The 20217-nt window shown below is 43.3% G+C and overlaps 1 protein-coding gene across 1 annotated transcript in view; it reads left to right on the forward strand.

Moving 5' to 3' along the window:
- LOC117513919 (inosine-uridine preferring nucleoside hydrolase-like) overlaps window positions 1–20217 on the forward strand; it is a 33345-nt gene that overhangs the window by 6142 nt on the left and 6986 nt on the right. Inside the window, exons 2-3 of the mRNA XM_034174168.1 lie at window positions 15414–15595; window positions 15672–15851. Of these exons, the coding sequence (XP_034030059.1) occupies window positions 15414–15595; window positions 15672–15851 (362 nt within the window). The remainder of the gene's footprint in view (window positions 1–15413; window positions 15596–15671; window positions 15852–20217) is intronic.

A 20217-nucleotide genomic window follows, 5' to 3' on the forward strand; every position in this document is an offset into this window, starting at 1 on the left:
AAGGGGCCTATGTACCTGTCCTTCAGTTTTGGGGAGTCCACTTGGAGAGGAATGCCCTTCGTGGATAACCACACCTCCTGCCTGGGCTGGTATGCAGGGACCGGGGAACGCCGGCGGTCTGCATGGGCCTTAGCCCAAGTCCGGGCCTTCAACAAGGCAGAACGGGCGGAACGCCACACCCGACGGCATCTGCGTAGGTGGGCCTGGACCGAGGGCACACCGACCTCTCCCTCCACCACGGGAAACAATGGGGGCTGGTACCCCAAACACACCTCAAACGGGGAGAGGCCGGTGGCAGAGGACACCTGGCTGTTATGTGCGTACTCGATCCAGGCCAGGTGGTTGCTCCAGGCCGTCGGGTGTGCAGATGTAACACAGCAGAGGACCTGTTCCAGTTCCTGGTTGGCCCGCTCTGCCTGTCTGTTCGTCTGTGGGTGATACGCGGACGAGAGGCTCACGGTGGCCCCCAGTTCTCTGCAGAAGCTCCTCCAGACCTGGGAGGAGAACTGAGGACCACGATCCGAGACAATGTCTGTTGGTATCCCATGCAGACGCACGACGTGCTGAACCAGGAGGTCTGTAGTCTCCTGGGCCGTCGGGAGCTTCGGGAGGGCCACGAAGTGGGCCGCCTTGGAGAAACAGTCCACTACCGTGAAGATGGTCGTCAGGCCCTGGGACGGCGGGAGGCCCGTGACAAAATCCATGCCGATGTGGGACCAGGGGCGATGAGGCACCGGGAGCGGTTGCAACAGACCTTGGGCCTTCGAATGGTCGGCCTTACCTTCCATGGACGCCCACCAGAAGCGCTGCCGGACCACTGCCACGGTTCTTCACACCCCTGGGTGACAGGAGAGCTTGGAACCATGACAGAAGTCCAGAACTGCAGCTCTGGCCTCTGGTGGGACGTATAAGCGGTTCTTCGGACCTGTACCTGGGTCCGGGCTTCGTGCCAGGGCCTCCCGGACGGTCTACTCCACATCCCAGGTGAGGGTGGCCACGATAGTGGACTCAGGTATGATGGATTCCGGTGGATCTGACAGCTCTGTTTTGACTTCATCCTCGTGTACCCGGGACAATGCGTCCGACCTCTGATTCTTGGTCCCGGGGCGATAGGTGATCCGGAAGTCAAAACGCCTGAAGAACAGTGACCAGCGGGCTTGCCTGGGGTTCAGCCGCTTGGTGGTCCTGATATACTCCAGGGTCCGATGGTCCGTGAAAACCGTGAACGGCTCCGAAGCTCCCTCCAACAGGTGTCTCCACTCCTCAAGAGCCTCCTTCACCGCAAGAAGTTCCCGATTGCCCACATCATAGTTCCGCTCTGCCGGGGTCAACCTGCGAGAAAAATAGGCACAAGGGTGGAGGACCTTGTCGGACTCCCCACTCTGGGACAGCACGGCTCCTATCCCTGAGTCAGAGGTGTCCACTTCAACCACAAACTGGCGGCAAGGATCGGGCTGCACCAGAACTGGTGCAGTCGAGAACCGACGTTTCAACTCCCTAAATGCGGCTTCGCACCGATCCGACCAGGTGAAGGGGACTTTTGGGGAGGTCAGGGCTGTCAGGGGGCTAACTACCTGACTGTAGCCCTTAATGAACCTCCGGTAAAAATTTGCAAAACTGAGGAACTGTTGTAGTTTCCTACGGCTTGTCGGTTGGGGCCAGTCTCTCACCGCCACAACCTTGGCCGGATCAGGGGCGACGGAGTTGGAGGAGATGATGAACCCCAGGAACAAAGAAGTGCGGTGGAACTCGCACTTCTCGCCCTTCACAAACAGCCGGTTCTCCAACAACCGCTGCAGGACCCGATGTACATGCTGGACATGAGTCTCAGGGTCCGGGGAGAAGGTGAATATATCGTCCAGATATACGAAGACAAATCGATGCAGGAAGTCCCGCAAGATGGTGTTCCGCTAATCGATTGTCCAAACGTATAACTAGATCGATTAGACTATCCAAATCCCGCGGCTCATCCTTAGCCACCAGGTGCGCCTTCGTTTATGAAGGCGGCGTGGAGCGCAGCCGTATTCCAGCTGCAGCCGCAATGCGGAAGTCGACTGCATACTCAGCTGCGCTCCGACGTCCCTGTCTCATAGACAGCAGCACTGTCGAAGCGGTTTCGCCTCTGTTAGGGTGATCAAAAACCGTTCTGAACTCCCTCACAAACCCAGTGTAAGTGGTAAGGAGCCGTGAATTCTGCTCCCAAAGCGCTGTAGCCCAAGCGCGTGCCTCACCTCGAAGCAAATTAATGACATAAGCCACCCTCCTGGCGTCTGAAGCGTACATTACGGGACGCTGTGCAAAGACGAGCGAACACTGCATTAAGAAGTCAGCGCACGTCTCCACACAACCTCCGTACGGCTCCGGGGGACTTATGTAAGCTTCAGGGGATGGTGGGGGGGTTCGTTGGACGACCAGTGGAACGTCTATATTTGGCACCGGGTCAGCAGGAGGAGGAACTCCAGCTGCGCCCTGAGCGCGCGCTTCCACCTGCGCGGTGAGAGCCTCCATCCTACGGTTGAGGATGACATTTTGCTCAGTCATTAAATCCAACCGAGCAGTAAAGGCGGAGAGGATTTGCTGCAACTCGCCGATCACGCCCCCTGCAGATGCCTGTGCATCCTGCTCTTCCATTGGCTGTCCAACAGATGGTTGACGCCCCTCGGGATCCATGACGTTGGCCGAGATATCCTGTTGTGAAAGTGTAATGACACGGTCCCACAACAGGGGGCGTAAATGAACGTACAATAGATGAGCCAAAAATACAACACTACTGTTGTGAAGTGTGCACAACGAAATACAGCCAAATACAGAATTTGGACAGAGTCAAATGTACTAAGGTGATGTGTGGGCAGGCTCGAGGATAGAAGACGTCCGTCCAAAGAAGAGCCGGATCCCACACGATTTCCACTGCCACCGAACCCAGAGAATACTGGAGCCACCAAGTTCCGAGTCCCCAGGTGGCCACCGTCTCCGGCTGTCGGATCTGGTACTGCTGGCAGGAAGCAGAAACAGTTATGTGTGGGTGTGTGTACACCCAGCAAATACAAGTAGCGACAGTTCCTTAATGGTGGGTAAGACACCTCCACCTCCAAAACAGGAACACAATAACAAGCACAGTAGCACCTACTGAACACTGCTGAGAAAATACCTCCAAAGCCAAACGATATCTCGGCAACGGGGTGGAGATGTCTTCCAGCTTATATGGAGTGGATGATGAGTTGATGATTGGTGACAGCTGTCAGGAGTTAATGAGTGACAGCTGTCACTCTCGGCTGTCCTGTGAGGCGGCAGCACCCTCTCGTGCCTGAAGCCCGCACTCCAGCGAGGGCGCCCTCTGAATGGTGGGCCAGCAGTACCTCCTCTTCAGCGGCCCACACAACACCAAGAGGCTCTTCAGAACTATTGGTCAGTAAAAGCTACATTTAAATATATATTCAACATCTCAAATCCAAAATTAACATTTGCTTAAAAGCCATTTTATTTTTGTAGCATTCTTATAAACTAGATTGTCAATGTATCAACAGTTATAAAGGTCATAACATCAATTCTGATTAATGATTATGAGCATACTTGATCTGCAATATAATGTCTGAAGAGCTTCATTGTTGTTTCTTGCATGCAGCAAAATTCAGTTTTCTCTCTTGGTTTGGGGATTCCACCTATTTTGGGTTTTTAGTTCAAACCTTTGTCTATTCGGACTATATATATACTTATAAGATATCTACAATTATGACAAAATATAAACTTTGGAATATTTTGTAGATTATATCTTAAACAGGTTAACCTGGGCAACGCCGTGTACCCCAGCTAGTACACATATATGCAATTTATTCTTGCAAGACAGAAGGTATGTAGTGCGTGAGTGAATGTGGTGTGTGTGTGTGTGACCCCCATCTGCCCTTCCCGATCAGCCTACAACATCCTACTCAAAGCCAACCGACAACTTCTATCAGGAAGGGCCGACCACCAAAACAACACAAAGACTGACAAGAACGAGAGACAACTGGTGAAGACAATAACTGTGACGTGAGACACCGAGGAGACGGGGCCCCAACCATACAACATACCATGACAAACAACCACACATGAACAAACAGTGACAGCAACAGTCTGTCGTCTAATTAGTGAGCATCCATACCCTAATCTAGAATACCGTAGTGTTAATCCCCTTAAGAGCACCAAAAAACTGAATTGTGGTGACGGCCACACGCAACCATCCACACACAGAGACCCAGATCACAGCTAAATATCCGATCACTACTGTGGCTGGTGTGTTGGGCCAAGACAAGAGTACAGAACCTTACCATATGACATGGACCTCTCCGGCATGTCAGAAGCCATGCGGCTGGCCGCGAGCACCGACGGAAATGGGTCCAGGACCCAGGGCCCCGGGGGAACCAGGAGAAAAAGGGCAGTGGAAGGGCACAGGGGCCAGGAAAGGCAGCCTACAGAGCCACTGGGCAGCACGGCAAACCAACAGGAGGAGCGGCCCGACGCCGCCGGAATGCACCCCCGACACCACCCCTCCACACGGAGGCACAGGGAGCAGCCCCATACCCAAGGGAAGCACACAAGGTGTCGGCATAGGCCCACCAATAGGGGGAGCCCCAGAACCACACCACCAGGGCAATGGCCCCCGAAAGCAGGAGCGAGTTGCGGCAAGGACGGGGGGCAAAGCAGCCGCTGCAACAAAATCCAAAGCACAAGGTAGGGACCACCGAGCCATACAAGGGCAGGGCCCGGTCCCCAGACAAGAGGCGAGGCCCAACCCCGGGGCCAGGAAGCGCACAAGGCCATAAATGAGGAGATAAGGGAATTCTATATCCCGAGATAGAGGACAATTTTTCAGTGACTTTTGACCAAAAACACTGGACAAGTGAGCAGAGCCAAAGAGCATGATAATAGGTATCAGTGGTGTTTAGTTCACACTGTGAACAAACATCAGAGACTGAGAAGCCCATTTTATACATCTTATATTGTGTAATGTGTATTCTATGAAGAATTTGTATTGGATGAGTTGTAAGTTGGTACTTTTTGTCATTGAAAATGTGTTTTTACAAATCTGTGTCCAGTGATCAGGGTCAGAGGTGAGGAGGAAGTTTAAGCTGGGTAAATGTAAAGCAGTGTTCACGCCTGATATTAACTTATATACCTTAGACAAGGTTTTCTTTATTGGAAGGAGGTTCTTGATGTCTGTCACTAATGTGGGTGGTTCTGGCGGGCACTGATGCATCTGAATTTTTGACATCACAGCATACTTTACTTGATGGTAATGAATAAAATTTTCTCCTATAATTCCAAACCTCTGCATCAAGTTGTTAAATGGTATAAACCTTTTATTATGAAAGAGGTGATGAAGGTGTGTGATTCCTTTCTGTTCCCATGTGCTGAAATGAAGAGTTGCTTTATTGATCTTAAAGTCTGGGTTGTGCCAAATAGGAGCATCTATACAGATTTCCATTAGTGAGTCTGTAATTTCTAAGGTTTTCCACCAGGCAGTCAAAGTAGAAGAAATCAACGGATTTTTAAAACATTTATGGCATTTAATGGAAGAAGTAATAATGGGTAAATCTGAGAGTTTGATGTTGTTACATTGAATGAATGAATGAATTTATTTGGCACACAAACTCAACGTAACAAAAAACTGATAAACAAGACAATTCCACCGTGGTGAGCAGAAGCAAAGCTTGTAAACGCCCACCCCTTACATACATACTTACATACATATATAATCATTACCAACCCCCAGAGCAAGCACACAGGCGACAGTGGTAAGGAAAAACTCCCTCCGATGTATTGAGGAAGAAACCTCCAGCAGACCAGACTATAAGGGGTGACCCTCTGCTTGGGCCATGCTACAAACACATTTAACACAACACAAACTCAAGTCCCGTCATCATAAACATCTCTAGTGTAGATACATACATATATACACAATACACACATACCTACATACATATGCAATGCGTGTGATTTTATACTACATATTTACAAGATAGAAAAACAAAGTGCACACAACTAAACAATGATCAACAAAACACCCTAACCCTCAACACCCTTCCTCCTCCTTATACCTAGAAAAAACCATGTACCTATACCGCTGCTTAAACTGGTTCATGCTTGGACATTACTTGAGCTCCACCCTCAATCTGTTCCACATCCTCACTCCACAAACAGAAATACAAAAACCTTTTAATGTTGTACGTGCCCACTGATGTTTTAAGTTAAACTCCCCCCTCAGATTATAATCCCCTACTCTATTAAAGAACATGTTTTTAATATTTCCAGGAAGTAAATTGTTTATTGCTTTATACACGATTTGTACTGATTGAAAATGAACCAGATCAGTAAATTTAAAAATTTTTGATTTTAAGAATAGTGAATTTGTGTGGTCTCTATAACCAGTATTATGAATTATTCTTGCCCCAGACCTCTGCACAATAGTGTAAATATGGTAAGATCAGTGAGCAATAGAGAATGCGGAGTGAGTTGTAGTCCAGAATGTATTTAACTTTGTTCAGAACTGAAATGCTTCTTGACAGTTTGCTCTGTATATGTTTTATGAGACTTCCAGTTTATTTTATCATCAATTATCACCCCAAGAAACTTAGTTCTTTCAATATCCACCCCCTGTACTTGTAACTTTACTTGTATGTCTTTATTACAATTGCCAAATAACATATATTTTGTTTTACTTAAGTTTAATGATCATTTATTTCTGTCAAACCACATTTTCAGCTTTCCCATTTCTGTAGTGATGTTCCTTAGTAGTTTCTGCAAACCCCCCCTCCCCTCCGAACAAAAAATACTTGTCATCTGCAAATAATACTAATTTTAATATCTTGGACACATTAAAAATATCATTTATATAATGTAAAAAGAGTTTCGGACCCAATACTGACCCTGTGGGACACCACAAGCAATGTCCAAGCATGATGATGTATATTCCCCCAACTTTACAAATTGTTTTCTGTTACTCAAATAACTTCTCACCCAGTGCAACACTAATCCCCTGATCCCATACCGTTCAAGTTTATTGATTAATATATCATGATTGATTGTGTTGAAAGCTTTTTTTAAGATCTATGAATATTCCAACTGAATGTAATTTATGATCTATGGCATTTGTGATCTCCTCAACTGATTCTATTAATGCCAGTGATGTTGAACTATTTGCTCTAAATCCATATTGACTGTCAATAAGTAATTTATGTTTGTTTAGAAATTTATCTAATCTATTGTTGAATAATTTTTCTAATATTTTGGAAAATTGTGGAAGCAAAGAAACAGGCCTATAATTTGTGAAGTGGTGTCTATCCCCAGTCTTATACTGTGGTACAACTTTGGCTATTTTCATTTCATTGGGAAATTTACCGGTTCGAAATGACAAATTACAAATATATGTTAATGGTTCTGAAATCCCTTCAGTGACCTGTTTTACAACTATAATGTCAATTTCATTTAAATCAGTAGATGTTTTGTATTTGCAGTTGTTAACAATATCTATGATTTCTTTTTCTTCCACTGCTGTGAGGAACATTGAACAGGGATTCCTCTCTATAAGATTATCATTCCAGTCCTCAGATAACAATGAATCAGGAATCTTTTCTGCCAAGTTAGGTCCAATATTTACAAAAAAAGTATTAAAGCCATTAACCACCTCATCCATATTCTCCTTTCTGATATTATTATCAATGAAATATTGAGGATAGCTCTGCTGTTTTGTACCATTTTTAATAATGCTATTTAATATATATACATTCTAACTGTTCTAATTCAGTCCAGGAGCTGTGGACTGGATTGTGATGAATCCATTTAATCAAGTATTATATCTGGTTAGCCAGATAATAATGGAGTAAGTGTGGTGCTTCCAGACCCCTTTGAGATGTATTTTTCTGAAGAGTAGCGAGACTAATTTTAGCTTTTTTATTTTTCCAGTAAAACTTTGAAATGGCCGAATCTAAAGTCTGAAACCATTTGACTGTGGGCTTGAATGGAATCATTGAAAAAAGGTAATTAATTTGTGGTAATATTTTCATTTTGATAGTTGTTATCCATCCTAATGAGGAGATGGGGAGGTTGTTCCATCGTATCAAATCATTACAGATTTTGTCAGTGAGTGGGGCTAAGTTCAAATGGGTCAGCTCTCCTAATTTAGAAGAGATGTTTATGCCTAGGTACTTAATATTGCCAGTGGGAAAGGTATAGTGTGGATTTGAGGTCAAGGATTCCATGAATCCTCGATTAAAGGAAGTATCATCAATTTTGACCAGTTAATAGAGTAATCTGATAGCTGTGAGAAAGTAGTGATCAGTTTAAATACTTCTTGTAGTGATTTTGAGGGTTCTTGGAGATATAGTATGATATCATCAGCATATAAATTGATTTTGTGATCAGACATTGAAGAGTTGATACCCTTGATGTTGACATTCTGACGTATTGCAGCCGCAAGTGGTTCTATAAATATTGCAAATAATAGCGGTGAGAGTGGGCAGCCTTGTCTAGTCCCTCTTTGCAAAGTGAAACTTTGCGAGGTAATCTCATTAGTTGTGACTGTGGCCTTTGGTGAGTTATATAGAGTTGTGATCCAATAAATAAATGATTCTCCAAAGCCCAATTTATGAAGTACTAAAATAAGAACTAATGGTGTTTGATGGTGTTCTGTTGAAAGGTACCAGGATTGTCATACCTGTATCCATGAGAAAGCAGATGTTGAAACTAGTGCATGAAGGACATTTAGGCATAGAAAAATCCAAGAGACGTGCAAGAAAGACACTTTATTGGCCGAGTATGAACAATGACATTGAGGAAATGGTGAAATTCTGTAAGATTTGCTAGCGTCACCAACACCAGCAGCCAAAGGAGCCAATGAAGCTGTACAGCAAACCACAGGAACCATGGAGAAAAGTGGGAATGTACTTATTTCAGCTGAAGGGTAAAGATTACTCGCTGATTGTTGACTACCATTCCAACTACCCAGACTATGCACTGTTGACAGGAACTACAGCAGAGCATGTTGTACATACAAAAGCCATATTTGCATGCCATGGTATTCCAATGAGTGTTGATAGACAGATAGATAGATAGATAGATCAACTTTATTGATCTCACAGAGGAGAAATTCAGCTCTTAAGAAAACACACAAGGTGGGTGCAAGTAGAGGAAAATGTTCATCGAACAGCGTGTGCAAGGATAAGCAATAATAATAAGTTGTGAGTGACAATGGACCACAATTTAGCAGCCAGAGTTTTAAAGACTGTGTTCATTTGATCATATCACGTTCGGTCCTCATTAACCACAGTCCAATGGGTTAGCGCGAAAGGGAGAGCAAATAGTGAAAAGACTCTTGACCAAAGCAACAGAAGCAGGAGAAGATCCTTACTCAGCTATTCTGAACTACAGAGCAGCACCACTGGAAAATGGACTCTCACCTGCAGAGCTCCTCATGAACAGGAAGCTAAGGACCAGCCTGCCATCAGAAAAATATCAGAGAGCTGAAGATGCCACCTGTCCCACAGGTGCGACAAACAGAAACGTACAGTAGTGTTCAGAATAATAGTAGTGCTATGTGACTAAAAAGATTAATCCAGGTTTTGAGTATATTTCTTATTGTTACATGGGAAAAAAGGTACCAGTAGATTCTCACAAATCCAACAAGACCAAGCATTCATGATATGCACACTCTTAAGGCTATGAAATTGGGCTACTAGTAAAAAAAAAAAAAAAAAAAAGTAGAAAAGGGGGTGTTCATAATAATAGTAGTGTGGCATTCAGTCAGTGAGTTCGTCAGTTTTGTGGAACAGGTGTGAATCAGGTGTCCCCTATTTAAGGATGAAGCCAGCACCTGTGGAACATGCTTTTCTCTTTGAAAGCCTGAGGAAAATGGGATGTTCAAGACATTGTTCAGAAGAACAGCATAGTTTGATTAAAAAGTTGATTGGAGAGAGGAAAACTTATACGCAGGTGCAAAAAAATTATAGGCTGTTCATCTTCAATGATCTCCAATGCTTTAAAATTGACAAAAAAAAAAAAAACAGAGATGCGTGGAAGAAAATGGAAAACAACCATCAAAATGGATAGAAGAATAATCACAATGGCAAAGGCTCACCCATTGATCAGCTCCAGGATGATCAAAGACAGTCTGGAGTTACCTGTAAGTGCTGTGACAGTTAGAAGACGCCTGTGTGAAGCTAATTTATTTGCAAGAATCCCCCGCAAAGTCCCTCTGTTAAATAAAAGACATGTGCAGAAGAGGTTACAATTTGCCAAAGAACACATCAACTGGCCTAAAGAGAAATGGAGGAATATTTTGTGGACTGATGAGAGTAAAATTGTTCTTTTTCGGTCCAAGGGCCGCAGACAGTTTGTGAGATGACCCCCAAACTCTGAATTCAAGCCACAGTTCACAGTGAAGACAGTGAAGCATGGTGGTGCAAGCATCATGATATGGGCATGTTTCTCCTACTATGGTGTTGGGCCTATATATCGCATATCAGGTATCATGGATCAGTTTGGATATGTCAGAATACTTGAAGAGGTCATGTTGCCTTATGCTGAAGAGGACATGCCTTTGAAATGGGTGTTTCAACAAGACAATGACCCCAAGCACACTAGTAACCGAGCAAAATCTTGGTTCCAAACTAACAAAATTAATGCCTCGCAGATGTGAAGAAATCATGAAAAACTGTGGTTATACAACTAAATACTAGTTTAGTGATTCACAGGATTGCTAAAAAGCAGTTTGAACATAATAGTTTTGAGTTTGTAGCATCAACAGCAGATGCTACTATTATTGTGAACACCCCCTTTTCTACTTTTTATTACTAATAGCCCAATTTCAGAGCCTTAAGAGTGTGCATATCATGAATGTGTGATCTTGTTGGATTTGTGAGAATCTACTGAATCTACTGGTACCTTGTTTCCCATGTAACAATAAGAAATATACTCAAAACCTGGATTAATCTTTTTAGTCACATAGCCCTACTATTATTCTGAACACTACTGTATGACAGAACGGCTAAACTTTTGAGTCCACTTGCACAAGAGGAGGTAGTGCGAGTGAGATGTGAAGGACAATGGGGACCACTTGCAAAGGTAGTCAAGGAGACAACACCAAGGTTGTATGAAGTCACTAGCTGGGGTACCCGGTGTTGCCCAGGTTAACCTGTTTAAGATATAATCTACAAAATATTCCAAAGTTTATATTTTGTCATAATTGGAGATATCTTATAAGTATATATGTAGTCCGAATAGGCAAAGGTTTGAACTAAAAACCCAAAAAGAAAACTGAATTTTGCTGCATGCAAGAAACAACAATGAAGTTCTTCAGACTTTATATTGCAGATCAAGTATGCTCATAATCATTAATCAGAATTGATGTTATGACCTTTATAATTGTTGATACATTGCAAATCTAGTTTATAAGAATGCTACAAAAATAAAATGGCTTTTAAGCAAATGTTAATTTTGGATTTGAGATGTTGAATATATATTTAAATGTAGCTTTTACTGACCAATAGTTTTGAAGAGCCTCTTGATAGACAATGTTCCTTGTCCTTCTGTCAGGAAAGTGGATACGAGGTCTGTGATAAAACTAACGTACCTTTTTATTTTTTTCAAAAACTATATGGATTTGAATCACATGCGATTACATCAGACAACCTTGAACCATCGTGCGCATGCGTGAGTTTTTTCACACCTGTCAGTTATGTCATTCGCCTGTGGGCTGGCTTTGAGTGAGGAGTGGTCCACCCCACACGTCAGAATCTCTGTCTGAGAACTTCCTGAGAGACTGACGCTTTGCTTGATCAAAATTTTTTCCAAAACTGTGAGGCACATCGAAGTGGATATCATTCGAGAAATTCAGCTGGTTTTCTGTGAAAATTTTAACGGCTGATGAGAGATTATGGAATGTTGCTGTCGTTTTAAGGACTGCCCACGGAGCGGGACATCGCAACGCGCCCTGAGCCACCGCTGTCTGCCTGCCTCCGTGTTGATAACCATTTGTAAAAACCAGGCGGCTTTTGATGACTTTCAGTTGAGTGAGTATCTGAGAAATTGTGTAACAGCTGGACATGTTCCAACTTGTCCTTAAGGCTTCCAATGGAGGTGTTTTTCCTGTGCCGCCGCACCACACCGGCTGCGTCCCGACACGCGGACCCGTTCGCACGTCTTTCATTAATAAAATCTTCTTTAACAGTGGAATGTCCGGATAAACTGCTGATCCCGACCTCTTCTGAAAGTTCTCTGTTCTGTCACGACGTCCTGGGTCAACAGAGGCTTAAATTTGGAAGCTTTCAGCTCGAAACAGGCAGACAACAGCGGCTCAGGGCGCGTTGCGACGTCCTGCTCCGTGGGCAGTCCTTAAAGCGACAGCAACAGTCCATAATCTCTCATCAGCCGTTAAAATTTTCACAGAAAACCAGCTGAATTTCTCGAATGATGTCCACTTCGATGTGCCTCACAGTTTTTCAAAAAAATTTGATCAAGCAAAGCGTCAGTCTCTCAGGAAGTTCTCAGACAAAGAGATTCCGACGGGGGGGTGGACTACTCCTCACTCAAAGCCAGCCCACAGGCGAATGACGTAACCGACAGGCGTGAAAAAACTCTCGCATGCCCACGAGGGCTCAAGCTTGTCTGATGTAATCGCACATGATTCAAATCCATATAGTTTTTGAAAAAAATAAAAAGGTCCGATACTTTTCTAACAGACCTCGTATACAGCTGATTGGGGTTACCAGCTCTGGAGCATCTGACTAACTAACTGTAGAAGATCGCAGGTTCTGCCATATTCAGGCCAGCCACATTATCAGCAAAAGTAATGGTTTCTTTTTGCACACTTTGAGGCATTCCATCTTTAAATGGTGTAAATGTTGCCTTGCATATTTCTTAAAGTTATGCATTCATTGGTATATTTAGAGAACAAACAATCTTTTCAATTGTAAAAAAAGAGGTTTGACCACTAAAAACAGTTTGAGCCATGAAACATCAACATACCAAAACTATTAGATCAACCCCAAAGCTAGTGCACTATTATAATAGGACAGCAGGTTGTGAAGAGTTGATAAATAACAAAATTAAATTTATGATATTTACATCATAATGAGCAGCCTATATACAATGCGCCATTGGAGAACACAGGCTCTATGCCCGCTTACTGGCTGATTGAAAGAGTGCTGCCCCATCAGCAGTTAGAACTACATAACTTTTTCAAATGATCTGCAGAGTGCCGTTGTGATACAGAAAACATGCGTTTGCACTGATACATTATGATCAACACTAGGCAAGTGATACACATCATTTACACTCTACACCTTTATTTTTAGAAAATGTGCAAATGTTTAGAAATACATGTACAAATTGCAAGAAAAGACAAAGCTTGATATTTTATCCAGTAAACTTTTAAAGTTTAATTTACAGCCTGTGGTTGAAAGCTCTCTGCTAAGAGTGAAAACCTTCATTCCAAGAAGGAATAGGCTGTATTCTGATAAGTATTATATCATAGTGATTGTGTATACGTTTTATCAAAATTCATGTGGATTCACCCCCCCCCCCCCCCCCCACCACCACCCCTTCACAGCCACCATTGCCTGGCATGGTGGCGAACTATCAAAATTCATGTGGATTGATCCCCCCACCCCCAGCCCCTATCAGCCACCAATGCCTGGCATTGGGAGAACCCATCTACATCTCTGAGCTGGCACCTTATCTGCAGGTCTAAATCCTTGTTCCTGGGGACAGCATTATGAAGAGTTTACCCTGTATTTATTTTGAAGTTGATAAACATAACGTAGTATTGGCCATTAGGTACAGAAAAATCTCAATTTGAGGGTGCATAGTGCCATAATGATTGAACCAGATTTAAGGTCTATTTTTAAGTAGGATGGCATATCTACTCATTCGCACATGGTGTCAAATATCATGGCTGTAATATTGGTAGAGGGGAGTATGGGGATAACAAAGCACATGGAAGAAAGTTACTTTGTATTGAATTGTGTATTTATATTCTTACAATCAAAATGTTCAGTATATGATTAGTCAGTAAATGACAGAATACTCACATTTGTTTTTGCTATAAACAGGTCTGAAAACACTAAAGTTTGTAGAGTTGTTCAAATCTTTTCAAGGAGAGTCAAACAGGTTTATAGCACCCACATGCAGCATGTGCAGAGAAAGGATGCATTCATATCAAGAGGGATATTTGAATCTGCTTGGTTATACAACCAAGCTGGCATGCACACCCACGCTATGTGTGCTAGCCCATGTTGTAGCCCATGTCATGGTGGTTCAGAATATATAACTTTGGGGAGTTCACCTTTTGTAGTTTTAGAGCCTATTCTGGACTGACAGAAAGACAAAAGTAGCCATTTATGTATATAGATTACAGAATATGGAAAAACCTTGAGGTAGAATACAATTTTCAGAATAAGGAAAAATAGGAGACACCTGTTGAAAGTACCTGAAAACAAACCTTTCCAAGTCAAGGACGGTAACACACAGGACTTGGTGATTCCAAATGAAACAGGAGGAACACACACAGCTGATACACCTGAGGTGCCTGTAACTGAAAATAAAACGGGTGGAAATGTAACACAAACAGAAAGGTCTAAAAGACAAATTGTGAAACCAAAGAGATTGATTGAGGAGATGTAAAGGTACAAGGTTACAAGAAAAAGGTTCTGTTAACAAGAAATGTTTGACAAAGAATGTAATACCTGTATAAGCAGTGATTTTATGTTATGGTGGAAACATTTATTTTTACAGTTCAACATCTCGGTAATGTTTATTTTCCTTTATTTGAAAAAAGGGGAAATGTATTGAGTGATTTATGTTGACAATGGAAGTCTTATTCTGAAGGGGACCGGAAATAAAGGATTCTGACTACGCAACTCGGTGTAGTATGTTCACAACGAAACAACAGCAAGCAGGTCATGGGTTCAATTCCCACCTGCGTCCTTTCTGTGTGGAGTTTGCATGTTCTCCCCGTGTTTGTGTGGGTTCCCTCCACGTGCTCCGGCTTCCTCCCACATCCAAAGACATGCAGATTAGGTGGATTGGAAACTTTAAATTGTCCATAGGTGTGCGTGTGGGGGTGAATGTGTTTGTCTATATGTGGCCCTGCGACAGGCTGGCGTCCTGTCCAGGGTGTACACCACCTCCTACTCCATGACTGCTTGGACAGGCTCCAGCCCCCTGTGACCTCTAATTGGACTAAGCGATTGAAGATGTGTGTGTGTGTGTGTGTGTGTCTGTGTGTGTGTATTCTTAAGCTTTGCAGATTTGCTAATCAGTTTCTTTGACATTTTTAACTTTATGACATCACAAAACTCTGTTTTGGCAAAATGCATTGTCTGAGTTCGCTGCTCCTTTATTCTGTATCATCCTTCCATTGTCAGTATTGTTCTTCATTCCAGATAAGATGAAGAAATTGGTGCTTGATGTGGACACAGGTGTGGATGATGCTCAGGCTATTATGTTGGCTCTGGCGGCAACCAATGTGCAAATCTTGGGAATAACCTGTTGCCATGGTAACACACCCCTGCCAAATGTCCTCAAAAACACACTTCGTGTCCTTAAGATTTGCCAGAGGCTGGATGTAAGTTTGTGGAACATTTAACATAGAGCAGTTTTATGCAATGATGGTATGATGTTAAAACCGTCACATCCTTCAGGTCTCAGTGTACAGTGGCAGCTCGGGGCCTCTGCTGCAACGAAAAATCCATGCTGGAGAATTCCATGGGAAGGATGGACTTGGTGATGCCCCAGATCCAGATGCTCCAGGGTTGGAGCTACTGCAGGAGGAAGGAGCTGCGCAGGCCATGATCAGGATTGCGAAAGAGAACCCTGGAGAGGTGGGTCCAAGCTCAAACACAAGTTTAGGAAAAGTGTCCAGACTAGTAGCAGAACCTCATAATACACAACAAGAACTTCAGCCATATCAAACTCAACCCGCATTCCTTTGACCTTTTAACCTATAATCCAATAAACTACTCATATCAACCTGATTTACTCATTTTGATGTCGGAAGATGATATAGTTCCATATCCAGCTGCTTGTTATCGTCATTATTGTGACAAAATTATGTGTAAATATGTAAACAGATTTGCAGATGCATAGTGAGATCTATTCACCAACCCTGTAATTGATATTACAGGGTTGGTGGATTTTTTTTTTCCTCAATAATTTTCACACGTCAATACCATGTCCACTTTTTCCAGATCCATTACACACTGTGCTTTAAAACATGCACCTGAGCACATCAGGTAAGCTTTTTCACATAAGCTTTTTTTTTTTTTTTTTTTTTGCAAGGTGCACTACAACTACCAAAACACCAAAGGACACTAACAACTTGAAACATTGCAAATACAGTGCATCCAGAAAGTATTCACAGCACTTCAGTTTTTCCACATTTTGTTGTGGTAGTTTTATTCCAGCTGGAATAAATTTATTTTTTTCCCTCAAAATTCTACACACAACACCCCATAATGACAACATAAAAACAGTTTGTTTGTTTCTTACTTTTGCAAATTTATTTACAATAAAAAATTAAGAAATCACATGTACATAAGTATTCATACCACTTGCTCAATACTTTGTTGATGCACCTTTGGCAGCAATTACAGCCCCAGGTCTTCTTGACTATGATGCCACAAGCTTGGCATACCTATCTTTGGGCAGTTTTGCCTATTCCTCTTTTCCTGCTGCCCATTGCAGCACCCCTCAAGCCCCATCAGGTTTGATGGGGAGCGTCAGTGCACAGCCATTTTCAGACCTCTCCAGAGATGTTCAAGCAGATTCAGGTCTGGGCTCTGGCTGGGCACTCAAAAACATTCAAAGAGTTGTCCTGGAGCCACTCCTTTGATATCTTGGCTGTGTGCTTAAGCCCCTTTCACAGTGGGCCGACTTAGAGTTGTGTAATGCCGCGTACAGACTATGCCGGGTTTATTCAGCCCTATGTGGCATTATGCTGAGGGACACTACGAGACACAAAAGGGTCCGCGAAATGGACGCAAAAATGTTTTAGCGCAGAACAGCAGATGCAGTGCTCTGCACAAGTTTAGACAACACTCCAGTACCGTATGTAAATTTACGCAACACTGCACTACTGTACACTAAGCCTCTGCAATTGTACACAACCCTACACCAGGGTGAAAAAATCCTTTTAGGTCTTCTATCAGTACATACCTGCATTGCTTGATTTTATTCATCCTGCTAGACTTTTCTGGCAGTGAAGCTTTAAAATCACAGAAGAAGAAGAGGCGAGCAGCCAAGCTTCCATGTTATCACTTAAACAGTGCACTTCTCCTTGAGGTAGCTTGAACAATCAAGTAATAATCTACCAGACTTAAAAAATGTACAATTTTCCATGTTCTTTTATTTGTCTAAAAATAAATGTCAAAGGTTCCTTATGTTAAACAAGAAATTATCTAATCTGAAATAACAGGTGGTTTTAATTTATAGATTAAAGGTTTCTAAAGAACCATTTATTGATTTAGCTATTTTAATTACAAGTGTTCTAAACTTTTATAAACAGTAATCAGAAATTTTGAGGTAACAAACAACAAAAAACATTTCCAAGGATTTTTCTTCAGACACGTGGTTTCTGCACATCTGTGGTTCAAATCTCCGCCTGACTGGAAAATCACTAAGGGCCCTTGGGCAAGGTCTTTAATCCCCTATTGCTCCCGGTGTGTAGTGAGCGCCTTGTATGGCAGCACCCTGACATCGGGGTGAATGTGAGGCATAATTGTAAAGCACTTTGAGCGTCTGATGCAGATGGAAAAGCACTATATAAATGCAGTCCATTTACCATTTGTACAGATCAGTGGTTTCTGCCACTAGTCTTTCGTGTTTTGGCCCGACGCGTCGTTCCTATTGGACAGCGTGAAGCTACGTCACAGCTCAGAGCGTCGAAAGTTCAAAAGTCAACTTGAAAAGTAAAAGGAAAAAAAAAAACAACTTACATTTGCATCCTGACAGTCCTCAGTGTGCCCCTCTGATGCTTTATCAGTGTTCAACAAATTCAGAGCAGCGCAGTGAACGTGAATGAAGATGGAAGCTCTTTAAGACGCGCTCCTAAATGTGATGAGTGCGCACGTCGCTCGTACACACACCATCTCTTGCTCCGTTTTGCAGACAAACGATCACAGGACAATTTGTTTTTTTCTTTTTGTTAATCAGATGACAGATCGTCGTCCTGAGGACTTGGTCAGCACCGGGTCCTGCTGCGCACGGAAGGATGACTGAGCAAGAGTTTCGGTGGAAAATTGTCCATCATCCTCTTATCATTCAATTGAGGCATCAGGCTGAGCGTGTAAACACACAAACAGCAGTTCTGTGAAAGAAACTTTGCGCGCGTAACTCCCCCCACCTCTGTCCGGTTGAACTTATGTTTTTTCTTTTGTTCAATTAAAAAAAAAAAGATTGCATTGAACATTGACCGTGTCAGCCTGCTGACAAGCGGCTGACACCGTCAGAAGTGTCACGTCAAAAGCCGAGCTAAAGCGACGCTTCTGATGCCTCTAAAAAGCAACGCGTCTTACGCCTCTGATGCTTCCGACGCGTGAAAGGCCCATTAATCTGCAATAATGAGCCTGAAATAGCGCTGATCAAAATAATGAGGATGAAATCTATATCGGATTCCTGATCGGGATGCAACGTCCGATTTTGATCAAGTCTGAAACCACGGGATTGGGCCCGATTTCCGATCACGTGATCGGATCGGGACATTCCTAGTATCAAATCCATCTGCATGTCCAGGCAGTCTGTAAAAACAGCATCATGGAGCCAAGCTTCTCCCCTCCTGCACACAACTTTTTTTTTTCCCTGCGCACAACTTACATAGCCATTCCTGTGCACTAGACATGCAGCACAATGCAACTGAAAGATAAACTGTCACCCCAGTCTGAGGTCAAGAGTGTTCTTGAGCAGGTTTTCATCAAGGGATGTCTCTGTACATTGCTGCATTCATCTTTCCCTCAATCCTGACTAGTGTCCCAGTTCCTGCCACTGAAAAACATCTCCACAGCATGATGCTGCCACTATGCTTCACTGTGGGTGTGGTGCCTGGTTTCCTCCAAACATGTTGCCTGGCATTCATGCCAAAGAGTTCAATCTTTGTCTCATCAAACCAGGAATTTTGTTTCTTGTTTTCTTGTTGCCTTTTGGCAAACTCCAGGTGGGCTGCCATGTGCCTTTTACTACAGAGTGACTTCCATCTGAAGCTCTGACAGAGTGACCATTGGGTTCTTGGTCACCTCCCTGACTAAGGCCTTTCTCCCCGATTGCTCAGGTTTCACGGGCGAGCAGCTCTAGGAAGAGTCCAGGTGGATCCGAACGTCTTCCATTTACAGATGACAGAGACCACTGTGTTCATTGGGACCTTCAAAGGAGCAAAAATACATATCTCTGTACCCTTCCCCAGATTTGAGCCTTGAGACAACCTGTCTCAGAGGTCTACAAACAATTCCTTTGACTTCATGCTTGGTTTGTGCTCTGACATGCACTGTGAACTGTGGGATCTTATATGTAGGCAGGTGTGTATCTTTCAAAATCATGTTCAGTCAACTGAATTTACCCCAGGTGGACTTCAATTAAGATGTAGAAACATCACATGGATGGTCAGTGGAAACAGGATATGCCTGAGCTCAATTTTGAGCTTCATGGCAAAGGCTGTGAATACTTATGTACTTGGCCATCTGGTATTGCGAAGACCTGGTGTCTGTCCGTCTGTCTGTCCATCTGTGTTCAGCATAAGTCCAGTTCTATTACTACCACAGTCTTCAAATTCACAGGGAACATTCTTGGGACACAGACCTTGGACAAGTTAAATGGTAAATGGACTGCATTTATATAGCACTTTTCCTCTGCATCAGACACTCATGCCTCACATTCACCCCGATGACAGTGTGCTGCCATACAAGGCGCTCGCTACACACCGGGAGCAACTAGGGGATTAAGGACCTTGCCCAAAGGGCCCTAGTGATTTTCCGGTCAGGCTGGGATTTGATCCGAGGATCCTCTGGTCTCAAGCCCAACGCATAACCACTAGACCAGGGGTTTTCAAAGTGTGGGAGAGTGAGCCCCCCCTCAGAGAACAAATGAATAGCTGCTCCCCCGACACACATACACACAATTTCAATATCTTTGTGTGTTTCTTTTTATTCTTTTACACATCTTAAACACATTTTAAAAGTATCTGTGTGTTTTTAATGTCTA

The sequence above is a fragment of the Thalassophryne amazonica genome, chromosome 1 (genome assembly GCF_902500255.1).
Source record: "Thalassophryne amazonica chromosome 1, fThaAma1.1, whole genome shotgun sequence".
NCBI classification, from domain to species: Eukaryota; Metazoa; Chordata; class Actinopteri; order Batrachoidiformes; family Batrachoididae; genus Thalassophryne; species Thalassophryne amazonica.